This window comes from Gekko japonicus, unplaced genomic scaffold, assembly GCF_001447785.1.
Source record: "Gekko japonicus isolate JY-2015 unplaced genomic scaffold, Gekko_japonicus_V1.1 scaffold689, whole genome shotgun sequence".
NCBI lineage: Eukaryota > Metazoa > Chordata > Lepidosauria > Squamata > Gekkonidae > Gekko > Gekko japonicus.
In genome coordinates this window covers 247669-259338 of record NW_015174862.1, presented here as the reverse complement: position 1 = coordinate 259338, position 11670 = coordinate 247669, and the positions used below count along the sequence as shown (strand labels likewise).

The window sequence follows — 11670 nt, the reverse complement described above, 5'->3', positions numbered from 1 at the left end:
GCTGTGTTTTCTGCTTGTATTTGACACTACTCTATTTATTTAATGCCACAGTACCCTAGGGCAGAGGTGTCAAACTCATTTGTTATGAGGGCTGGATCTGACATAAATGTCACTTTGTTGGGTCAGCCCATGCGTGCCATAAAATGTAATGTCAGGCACCGGAGATCTAAACTTTATAAAGGACACAGGCCAACCCAATTAACATTATTTTTACTCAAAATACAAACAAAATCAATTTATTACTAGCAGTAAAAACAACTGATTTACTGGGGAGTGCAAAAAGGCCCAATAAATGTATTTAACCATATGTAGGGGGGGGTTCAAAGGGGGAGCACCTTTTATTTCTATACATGCCAGTTGCTTTGGGGCCAGGTAGGAGCCCATGGGCCTTATGTTTTACACCCCTGCCACAGGGGTTGGACTCAACGGCTATTTAGCTATTATTTTGATTTTTTAAAGTTCTATTTAACTATTATTTTAATTCTTACACTTCAATTTTTATTACAATTGAAAGGCAGAAACTCTAGAGGTCTGATAGACTAAAGGGCAGTGTTCCCTCTAAGCTATGGAGTCCTGTGAGCAAAAATTCTACTTTGTGAGCTACTGGCCTTAAAGCTGTGAGCAAGTGATTTGGCTACTGCATAAATTAGTTTGCTCGGGAGCCGTCCTTCCTGAGCGAAAACAAAAAGGTGTGAGCCGGAAGCTAAAAAACTCTGAGCTAGCTCACACTAACTCAGCTTAGAGGGAACACTGGGCCGTATGTATGTTTGTGTGTGTGTGTGTATTTCTGAGTGTTGTTTCTGAGTGTTGTTCTTGTTTATCAGCCAGGAAGCAACTACCCTGACTGCACTCCTCTGCCCTCCAGTCACCAGTTCACCCCTGGCTACCTCTGAAATGAGGAGCAGTCCAGACTGCCGTTTTTAAGTTCCCTCATGTGTTGCTCAGGGCCTTGAAGCCACACCCTGTCACATGAGCTCCTTGCCTCTTCCACAAACAGCGTCTGAGGCAAACGCTGGGCCAGGTCACTGTATTACCAAGGTGTATTATCTATTGCTGTATAGTTTTAATCTTATTCTCACTGATATTTCTACATAGATAATACCTTTTCTTGCACTGTTCACATTTAATATTTATGCCTTGTATCAGATTTCTGCCCTCCTAGCCCTCTTAGTTTGTTTGTCAAATGTCTCCTCATCCCATTGACATTATGTAATCTTCTTTGAGTCTCACTGAGAAAGGCGGACAACAAATGACATTAAAAAAATTAACATTACACAGGAAAATCCCAGCTGCCCACACCGTCCCCTCCCCAATGCCAAAAGATGCATAGAAGGCAGCCATTTCCCCAAAGTAAAGCTACTTACACCTTTCAAGAACTAAGGGTGTTGTAAACTCAGACTCGTGTCTTACAAACTGACGGAACACCTAGACAAAGAAAACAAAAGGCAAACATGATTTATTTAGAAAAATGATATGCTGTCTCTCCAAAGACTTGGTTGAGATGGCTAAGATAGAATCACAGAGTTGGAAGGGGCCATACAGGCCATCTAGTCCAACCCCCTGCTCAGTGCAGGATCAGCCCACAGCATCCCTGACAAGGGTTTGTCCAGCTGCTGCTTGAAGACGGCCAGTGAGGGGGAGCTCACCACCTCCCTAGGCAGCTGATTCCAATACTGAACAATTCTTACTGTAAAAAAGTTTTCCCTAATATCCAGCCAGTACCTTCTTGCCCTTAATTTAAACCCATGATTGTGAGTCCTCTCCTCTGCTGCCAACCGGAACAGCTCCCTGCCCTCCTCTAAGTGACAGCCCTTCAAATACTTCAAGAGAGCCATCATGTCCCCCCTCAACCTCCTCTACTCCAGACTGAACATTCCCAAGCCCCTCAGCCTTTCCTCATAGGGCTTGGTCTCCAGGCCCCTGATCACCCTTGTCACTCTCCTCTGTACCTGCTCTATTCTGTCCACACTCTTTTTGAAGTGAGGCCTCCAGAACTGCACACAATACTCCAGGTGTGGCCTGACCAACGCAGTGTACAGCAGGACTATGACATTTTTCGATTTGGATGTTATGCCTCTGTTGATACACCCCAAGATTGCATTAGGCTTTTTTGTCACTGCATCACACTGCCTAACGAAACAAAACTAAACCCAAACCAAACAAACCACTAAAAACAGGGTAGGGTATAAAACAAATGCTGAGAAGCATAAAATGACATTGATAGAATGGTGCTCGGACATGAAGTAGGCCATAAAACAACTAAAAAAGATTTTTTAAAAACCCTTCGTGAAAAGCCTGGCTTTTTACCCAGAAATGTTGGTACCTAAAGCAAAGTGCCACCACTGAAAAAGCTCACTCTGTGGCCACAGTGAGGCAGATCAAGGTATCTAGACGGGTGCCTCCTTCCTGAGTAGCACATTCATGATGAGAATTTCTTCTGAACTGGAGAAATGACTCGTGAATGATCACAGGCAGGTTTTGGTACAAGGGGGACATGAGTCTAGGCACAACAGAGCTAGTGGGAGCACACCACACACAACATAAAACACCACCCATTCTTTGCAGTATGCATCTTTGCTGAAAACAAGCAATTTCAAAAGGGCAGGGGGGTGGTTCCAGTCTCTGCCCACAAGGAAAAGAGACTGTGAAAGAACAAGGAGGCAGAAGGCTGATCCAGCATTCAAAAATTTAGTTCTCCTCCTCCAGGTTGACCTTCTTCCCCTTATTTCTCTGGGCCTCTCCTAAGCACCAAACTTCATTTCCCTTCTTCCCTGACCATTCTCAGACTTTCCTAGGCTCACACAGCATCCCCATGAGTACAGCTTCCACCCAGGCACTTAACATATTTGTAGGGATCCAAGAAAACAAATTCCCCAAACAGGGGAGGAATGCCAAAGACATGCAAATAATATTCTTGGTGAGCAATTTTTAAAAGCTCTTTGTTCTACATAACATATAGCAAACGAAAGTCATATTTCATAGACCGGTCTCCAGGCTGCTTGATTAGAGCCAGTTTGGTGTAGTGGTTAAGTGTGCGGACTCTAATCTGGGAGAACCGGGTTTGATTCCCCACTCCTCCACTTGCACCTGCTGATGTGACCTTGGGTCAGTCACAAGCTCTGGCACAGCTGTTCCTGAAAGAGCAGTTTGTGTCAGAGTTCTCTCAGCCCCACCCACTTCACAGGGTGTCTGTTGTGGGGAGGGGAAGGGAAAGGAGTTTGTAAGCCGCTCTGAGACTCCAAGTGAAGGGCGGGGTATAAATCCAATCTCTTCTTCTTCTTCTTCTACCACCAACTTGGGGACACAAAGGCTCCATGTCTTTAAACGGCTACACACAAGGTAGAAATTAGTAGGAGAAGCCTTTGATAGAACAATCTTCACCTGTTGACTGCTGTCATCAAGCAGTCAACAGAAGGGACAGCCTATGCCTGTTAGAAGAAAGGTAGCAACCCTAAGCTTGCAACACAGACGATCCTTAATACCGAAAAGTCTCCTCCAGCCCTTTCAACTTGCATCAGGTCTGCCCTTTGTTTCTTCTCTCTTTCTTCTGGCTTTCTTCCCCAATTTTATTCTCTGTTTGCGCACTGCCTTAATGGAGCTCATCTCAGACTTAAAAAACACCAGACTACCTAGTACCTCCCCGCCAACCCAGAAAGAAAGCCCATAGCCAAAACACAATTACTGGGCTAGAAACACACAGTTAAAGCAAATTTAGGTCCTCTTGATGCTGCTATACATAACTTCAACATCACTTAAAAACTGTAGCCAAAGCAAACGGATTTGTTACCTGTTGCAGCGGCCTCCGTAACATTTCTGCCGTTGTTTTTAGCGTTAAAGAAGACATCCTTATAGTTGCTCTGGAAGAGAAAACAGCCATTCAGCACTCAGTTACCATTTGTCAAGTTATTTATGCATCTGGTTCTGGAGTTAACAAGCCATTAGTACACATCCTTTTGGGGCAATGGATGTGGGCTCATGGGTAAGAACCCTCTGCTGATCACAGCGTCCCACCTGCAGGTTGCAACCCCTAACGCATCCATTACGCTTTGCTCCTTTTGAAACAGCCACCCACCATCATCACTGTTTGCATATGCAGAGAAGCATGTCATGAAGTCGAGGAAAGGATGTTTCTTTAGTACAACAAGTTCAGAAGCTTAGTACAAGAAGCCTCACCAAAGCTCCCTTAGTACAAGAAGCCTCACTGAAGCTTCCCTTAGCCTCACTGCTATCCCCCCACCCCCCCCCCCCCCCCCAGTCTCTGCTTCATCCACTTTTGCGGTATGGAATACCCCAGCTCTTTGGATGTCTTAATACTTGCTCCTTGTTCTCCTGTCATATGACTTTGTGTCACATGCTTTCAGCACCCAGACTGCCACCTAGACATCTTGGAAGAGTAGAAGTCCACTGCTTTAGGACACAAATTTCATTTATTGAAGGAATTTGTATTCCACCCTTCCTTTGGGGGATGCAGGATGGTGTCTACGGCTGCTATCATCATCATCATCATCAATAATAATAATAATAATAACAACAACAACAATAACAACAACAACAACAACCCACCCCTGCAAGCAGGCTCTGGGTGATTTACAACCTTGTAAAATATTTAAAAATACAATTAATGCATAATTAAGAACACCAACAGAACAGTAAATTAAACCTATCCAAGATGGCAATACAGTTCTTCCTTTGTCAGCCACACCACTGTTCCACAGGGCAGAGCAGGGAAGGGTACATGGGGGGCAACAGTCTTGACCTCCCATTGCTGCCTTCAACTAAGAAGAAGAAGAAAAGATTGGATTTATACCCCGCCCTTCACTACCCAAAGGAGTCTCAGAGTGGCTTACAAACTCCTTTCCCTTCTCCTCCCCATAACAGACACCCTGTGAGGTAGGTGGGGCTGAGAGAACTCTTGACAGAAACTGCTCTTTTTCAAGAACAGCTGTGCCAGAGTTATGGCTTGCCCAAGGTCATCCAGCCAGGTGCAAGTGGAGGAGTGGGGAATCAAACCCGGTTCTCCCAGATTAGAGTCCGCACACTTAACCACTACACCAAACTGGCTCTCAAAAAGCCTGGCGGAACATCTCTGCCTTACAGGCCCTGGGGAACTGCATCAGATCCCACAGGGCCCTGGTGTTATTCAGCAGAGTGTTCCACCAGGTTGGGGCCAGGTTCGAGAAGGTCCTAGTTGAGGACAGCCAGACCTCCCTGGGGGGTGGGGATCACCAGCAGGTTGTTATCTGCCAATCTCAGTGTTCTTCTGGGGACATACGGGAGACAGTCCTGAAGGTACATGGGTCTCTGACCGCTGATGGCCTTAAAAGTCAATACTAATACCTTAAACATGACTCGCTACTACACTGGTAACCAGTGTAGCTGGCACAGCACAGGTTCCTCCCTCTTCCGTTTTATCTTCCCCAAAATACTGTGGCTGGCCCATGGTCACCTAACGAGCTTCACAGCTGGTGGGAACCTGAACGTGGGTCATCTTAATCCAGGAACACACTAATCATTACTACATCACTCTGGCTCCTACTGCATGCACAGAGGTTGTAAACTGGGCTAGAAGAAAGTGGTGAGCACAGAATCACAGCAACTTTCACGGCAGAGTGAGGATGTGAACAGGGCCGGCTCACTTACTAGGTGAACTAGGCAATCGCCTAGAGCGGGCTGGCCCTTAGGGGCGCCAAACTGCACCCGGCCCCGTACTCTGGGTGTTTCTTGATTATTTGTGTTTTTCATTCTTCCTAAAATGCATTTATTTTTGAAAAATGGTGGGCGCACGGGGGGGGGGCACCAGAAGGGATCCTCGCCTAGGATGCAAAATAAGCTGGGGCCAGCCCTGGATGTGAACCAGCATCTCCCAGATCGTAGTTGTTGTTCAGTCGCACAGTGGAGTCCGACTCTTAGCGACCCCACGCACCACCTCACGCCAGGCCCCTCCTGTCTTCCTACCAGATCGTAGTACAACACTCTAAATCCACAATACTCCCCCCTACCCAAAGGCTCACCAAATTCAGATCTGAACCCCATTTCAGATGCTCCTGGTGCAGCCGAAGCTCACCGAGATCAGCATAGAGCAACCCTACAGAGCGAAGAACTGGAGCGTGTAAATTTAGCCTGGAACCGCGCCTACGATTTTCACTTTCGTTTCTGGTGTTCGTAACACAGAAGAGAAACTGGGACGAAATGGAGTGGAGGAAAGAATTATAAAAGGAAACAAGTAAGTGGAGGAAACGATTGTAAAAATCAGAAGGGGAACAATACGAACTCCTCAGAAATAAAGAGGCGCTCTGTGGCATCGCACGCGTATGGCACACAGCAACAACAAACGCATTAAGGAAAGTGAGCTGTTTAAGTAAATCGTACGAATCGATAAGGTTGATAGATGAGCTTGTTGGAACAGGGATGCGCGTATTACCACGGCACACGAGCAGATACGTGCGTGCATCATGGACTGCAGGAAGAAGGAAACATGTACACACTAGGAAAGGGCACATTAGGATCATCTGCATTAGGCTCCACGAGGTGAGTACATCGCAATCGGCAAAGTGCCGAGCAGGCAGGGAGAGAAAGCCCAAGATCGGACTACGGGAAAGCAAGAGATTCGTACCGCTCTGAACACCTAGTAGGGAGTGATCGGAGGACGCCGGTCTCGGGACGCGTTTGCGGAGGGAAAAAGTTGTTTGCTGGGAACTGCTGTGCAAGGAGATCCAGGTCGGCGTGTCAAGGCATCGCCCGGGTAAGCAATCTCCTTTGGCCCCAGCCCGGTTGTGCGTTTACCTGGGACCCGATTCGGATCGCGCTCTCTCCCGCGTGGCACCCCGCAAGCCCTCTCGCCTGATTGCTGGCCCCGGGAGCGTGTGATGGAATAGGGCTGCTGCTAGGAACCATAGAGACCGGCGGGGGAGAGAGAAACACGTGCCTCCGCACTTCCTGTTATATACGAGATTGCCAGTTTCCGAGGTTCAGAGTTCCGGGGTTAGGGCGCAGCGTGGCTGTGTTGCAATCCGGCGAATCGAGCGCAACAGAGGCGGTATTTTCACCAGATTCCCCTGTGCAGCACGCCGTCTGTCTAGGATCTCCTCTTCTGTGCTGCAATAATCCCAGGGGGGGCCTGCGGGGGGGGGTGCTGCATGAGGATCGATTCACTGCTTCTGAAAATGTGGGCTCTACTCCATGAACATTTAAGGTGGAGTAAAAGGTGCCTATTTGTTTCTGCTATATTGTCCGGGTTCAACCTGTGTGGTGATTGAGACATAAGCACTCTATTAGCGACATGAGTTCACGTGAAATGTTTTTTTATTTATTGCGATCGTCTGCATCTCGATAACACGTGGGCATGCATTAGCGCAGTGAAGAGCTGCATCTGCGCGAGTGTGTATTGCTCCTGTTCTGAGCCACTGTCGATCTCTGCTCCCACCTCCCCAAATCTTGCAATAGGGAGATGCAAACACTGCACTATACCCAGCCTCACTATGGGCATAATAGCTTCCCTTCTCCATTTGCAATACGGAAAAGCGCATACTGGACCGCTTATCCCCTCTCCCCTTCCTGGCAAATTTTTTTTTTTAAAAAAAGTTTTTTAAACTCCCCAAATCACCTTTTCCTATCCGATAAGAACCGAATTTGATGAGACGCTGCTGTGAAATGAGAACCGCGCTAAAGTTTTGCTTTTCTCCATTGGCGCCTCTGAGGAGCTGTCACTTTGCCCCTCTGAGGGCAGAAAAACACGGCATGGAAAGGGCTCAGGAAATTCCGCCTCCAGACGAAGCGCTGGTTGGAGCAGAACTGTTTGTGTCTATGCCAGGTGTCTGGGCAGAATGGTCCGCGGGAAACTCATTCCCTCCAATATAGTTCCACAACGGCCAAGAGAAAGAAATGGATCTCAGACAGAGACTTCCCAGCACATGCCCTTCAGCAGATTTGGCATTCACAGAAGATTTTTTTCCACCACCCGGCTTGCAGTCTATAGAGACTACTGGATGGTCTTTATTTCCACCCTTTTATATAATGACTTTAGGACAGGAAAGATGGCTGTACCCTGTTGAAATCCATCTATCTTATCTGGCCACCCTTGCCACTATCCTTAGAAAATAAAGGGGGGGGGGGGGGGAGAGGGTTAGAAAATAAAAGGGGGGAGAAGAGCCATCGTAGAAGTTTATGACATTATGCAGAGTGTGAAGGAAGTCTTTAGAGCTTTTTCTTATCGTCTCAGAATGTTAGGATTCTGGGACACTTATTCTAGATAATGGGCTGTAAGTGCAAGACAGACATTAACCTATAACTGACACTGGCAGAAGATGTGATAATGGGCAGAGTCAGTGATTAATTTTTAAAATGGGATTAGACAAACCCATGGAAGACAGTATCAGTCAGGAGCTATTAGCCATCCTGGCTAAATTAAATGCTCAGAGACAACGTGCCTTAGAAGGCTAGTTGTGGGGCTGGGGGAGAGGAGCTGTGTTCTCTGTACTCTGTAGGTAGACCCTGTGGGGATAGGATCCCAGACCTGAGGGACTATCGGTCTGATGCAACAGTGCTCTTAGTTTCATTTTTTTTAAATCTGAAGACTATAGCCCCTAAAAGAACTTCAGAAATGAAATGGAAAGAAAAATATGGTTTGAACTGTTATTGTATACCAGGGGGGAATTATTGAGGAAGTTTGCCACTACTACCTGTACTAACAGCCTTCTACAGCATCCTGTGTCACACAGTGTCCAAACAGTTGTCCCAGAAGATCAGGAGGGCACAGAGGCCAAGGCCTTCCCCTGATTCTTCCTCCTAGCACTGGTGGTCAGAGGTCTGCCATCGATGGATAGTCACTGACCCCTCCCCCATTAATCCCTTTTTAAAGCTATCATCAGTGTTCCCTCTAAGCTGAGTTAGTGTGAGCTAGCTCACAGTTTTTTAGCCTCCGGCTCACACATTTTTGTCTCTGCTCAGGAAGGGATGGCTCCAGAGCAAACTGATTTATGCAGCAGCCAAATTGCTCACTGACAACTTTAATGGCAGTCGCTCACAAAGTAGAATTTCTGCTCACGAGACTCCACAACTTAGAGGGAACATTGGCTATCACTACACCCACACACAGTGAATCCCATAATTTAGTAAGTGAATAACCCCCCCACACATAAGTTAGATGGAAGATACACTTTCCCAAATAGCCTCAGATCAAACATGCAGAAGTCCCCACCACCACAGGATGACAGCCTAAATACTCTCTTCAAACCACACCCTTATTACATCTATTGTGTTTTAAATTTATTTTGCCACACACTTGATACTCTGTGGATACGATCACACACGCTAAATAACCCACTTTCAATCCACTTTCCAAATGGATTTTACTTAGGGTTGCCAAATGAATCTTACCTGGCGGCGGGGGGCTCCTGCCCGGCGTCTGGAGGGTGTGCGCGCAAAGCGCATGCGCGCCACCCGGATGTGACATACAGACGTGGGGCACGCTGGGGGTGGGGCCACAGCCATTTGAGGGGAAAACTCTATGTTTTCCCTGGGGGTTGGGTTTCCCCCAGGCCCGGTTCCGTGGGGGCGGAAATCGGGCCTGAAAAGCGGGGGGAAATCCACCCCCCCGGGGGGATTTGGGAACCCTAATTTAACTGTGTGAGCTGGCAAAATCTGGTTGGAAAGTGCATTGAAAGTGGATTATTTAGTGTGTGTAGTTGCAGCCAATGCTGTTTATATGCTGGAAAAAAGCCAAAAATGCCACACGCTGCCTCAATGATGTACTGTAGAGCAGAGGCCCCCAACACCTTTTCTGGTGCCCCACCAAAGTGTTTTTAGGAAGTGGATGGGGCCAGGTAGGGCTTTTGCCCAGCAGGGCTTCTGATTGGCTGTGCAGATTTTTTTAAAAAAATGTTGCTTTGGTGGCAGCTGCCACCGCAGCACAAGGATCTGCACTGTGTGACTGAAGTCAAGCTGTAGCAATCACGTTGTTGCTGGTTCCGCCTTCTGCAGTAGCCATTTTGTGGCAGCCACTTTGTAGCTGCGCCCACTGTGGCGTGTCAGAACTCCAAATGTGCCCACAGACTCAAAAAGGTCTGTGGACCCCTGGTGTAGTGCAAATCTTGCCTGTCTTGAAAACACTCATTCAAGCTACCAAACAACCCATACATTGTTTCCATAGGTATATTAAGTCCGTTACTATGTATCACACAGTTGAACATAACAGTAGACAAAAAAATTACAGTTGTGCATGCATTGATTTTGTATCTATCATTCTTGTTACATTTGTATCTACCGTTCTTGTTACATACACATCATAAAATGCAGGGCTATGAAGTAAGTAAGGGCATTAAGCTCCTAAATTAATTAGATATGGATGGTGCACCAAATACCTTTTGCCACATTAGGCAGATTTTTCAGCATGAGGGACATGGGTTGGGTGCTGGTTCTTCTGGCTTCTGGGCTGGGAAGAACCAGCATCCAGTTTAGGAGCCCTTGAAAGCAAGCAGATCCAACTGTGGCATTCTCTGTGGCTTTGCTGCTCCAAATGGCCTTAACTTGTTTCACCATTTTGGGGGAACATTGTTCTGGTAGCTGCTGCTGGCATTAGGGAGGTCAGCACTCTTCAAAGGCAGATATAATAAATGAAATAATAATTGTAAAGCAGATCCAGGTGGCAGAGACAAGGTACGACAACCAAAGCGGAGTTCCTTCTGGAACTGCAATTCTCCAGCATAGTTGCTCAGGAGGAAATGCCAAGTTAAGATGATGGGTTCTGTGACATCACATCCCCTGCTGTGCTCCCTCCCCAAACACATCAGAGTTGGCAACCCTAGATAACACATTATATATTCCATATGTCCTCCTCTAAGTTCTTGAAAGGAGCTGCGGTGGCTCAAGTGGTTAAGACGCTGAACTGCAGGCTGTGGAAGGTCGATAGTTCAGCAGTTTGAGACCCAAGTTGCCACATGACGGAGTGAGCTCCCGTCTCTAGTTCCAGCTCCTGCCAACCTAGCAGTTCGAAAGCAAGAAATTGCAAGTAGATAAATAGGTACCACTTCGGTGGGAAGGTAACAGCGTTCCGTGCGCCTAGGTGTTTAGTCATGCTGGCCACATGACCACAGAAACGTCTTCGGACAGCGCTGGCTCTTCGGCTTTGAAACGGAGATGAGCACCGCAACCCTAGAGTCGGATTCGACTGGCTTTCGAGCAAGGGAACCTTTACCTTTAAGTTCTTGAACAGCTGCTTGTATACACACCCATGTGCTGTACCCATCATGTCACTATTGTCCTTGCATCTTCCATCTCTTCCCTTCTATCTCTTCCTTCCTGTGTTCTTGGCCTCCATGCTGAAAGATCAGCAAGACTGCCTAAAGAGGTGTTAAGGTGTGGTGGCTTATCTCAGTGGCTTGTAACCTTTTGTTATAGAATAGAAGGCTGTTGGGAGAGTTGTCACACCTTTTTACAATGGCCCTTCCTGTACCCGTATGTTGCCTTGGTTTCTAAGCGCATCCTGTCCTTCCGTTCTGCATTCCCTCCCGCTTTCGCTTCCAGTTTGTGTTGGGGCTTTTCTCGTTTTTCCATTTGTTTTACAGGAATCTGCATTTAGACCACATCCAGCACACTGTTGCCTTGCAGCTACCAAAACTCCATTTGCTGTGATTCTTTGTTCTCATCCACTTGCAAATCCCTAATCCTTTCTCA

General features: G+C 47.0%; 1 protein-coding gene across 5 annotated transcripts in view; it reads right to left on the bottom strand.

Annotated features, from left to right (window-relative positions):
- Positions 1–7679, bottom strand: part of SSBP1 (single-stranded DNA binding protein 1, mitochondrial) — a 31450-nt gene extending 23771 nt beyond the window's left edge. For 2 of the 5 annotated variants that reach the window (XM_015424715.1, XM_015424711.1), the window contains exons 1-3: positions 6614–6893; positions 3788–3857; positions 1365–1425 (exon numbers count right to left, since the gene is read on the bottom strand). In XM_015424715.1, coding sequence (XP_015280201.1) covers positions 1365–1425; positions 3788–3844 — 118 coding nt within the window. In that variant the 5' untranslated portion in view covers positions 3845–3857; positions 6614–6893. Of the gene's footprint in view, positions 1–1364; positions 1426–3787; positions 3858–6011; positions 6088–6613; positions 6894–7603 lie in introns of those variants that run through there. The other 3 variants (XM_015424713.1, XM_015424712.1, XM_015424714.1) reach the window with 3 other exon arrangements.
- Positions 7680–11670: the final 3991 nt, after the last annotated feature.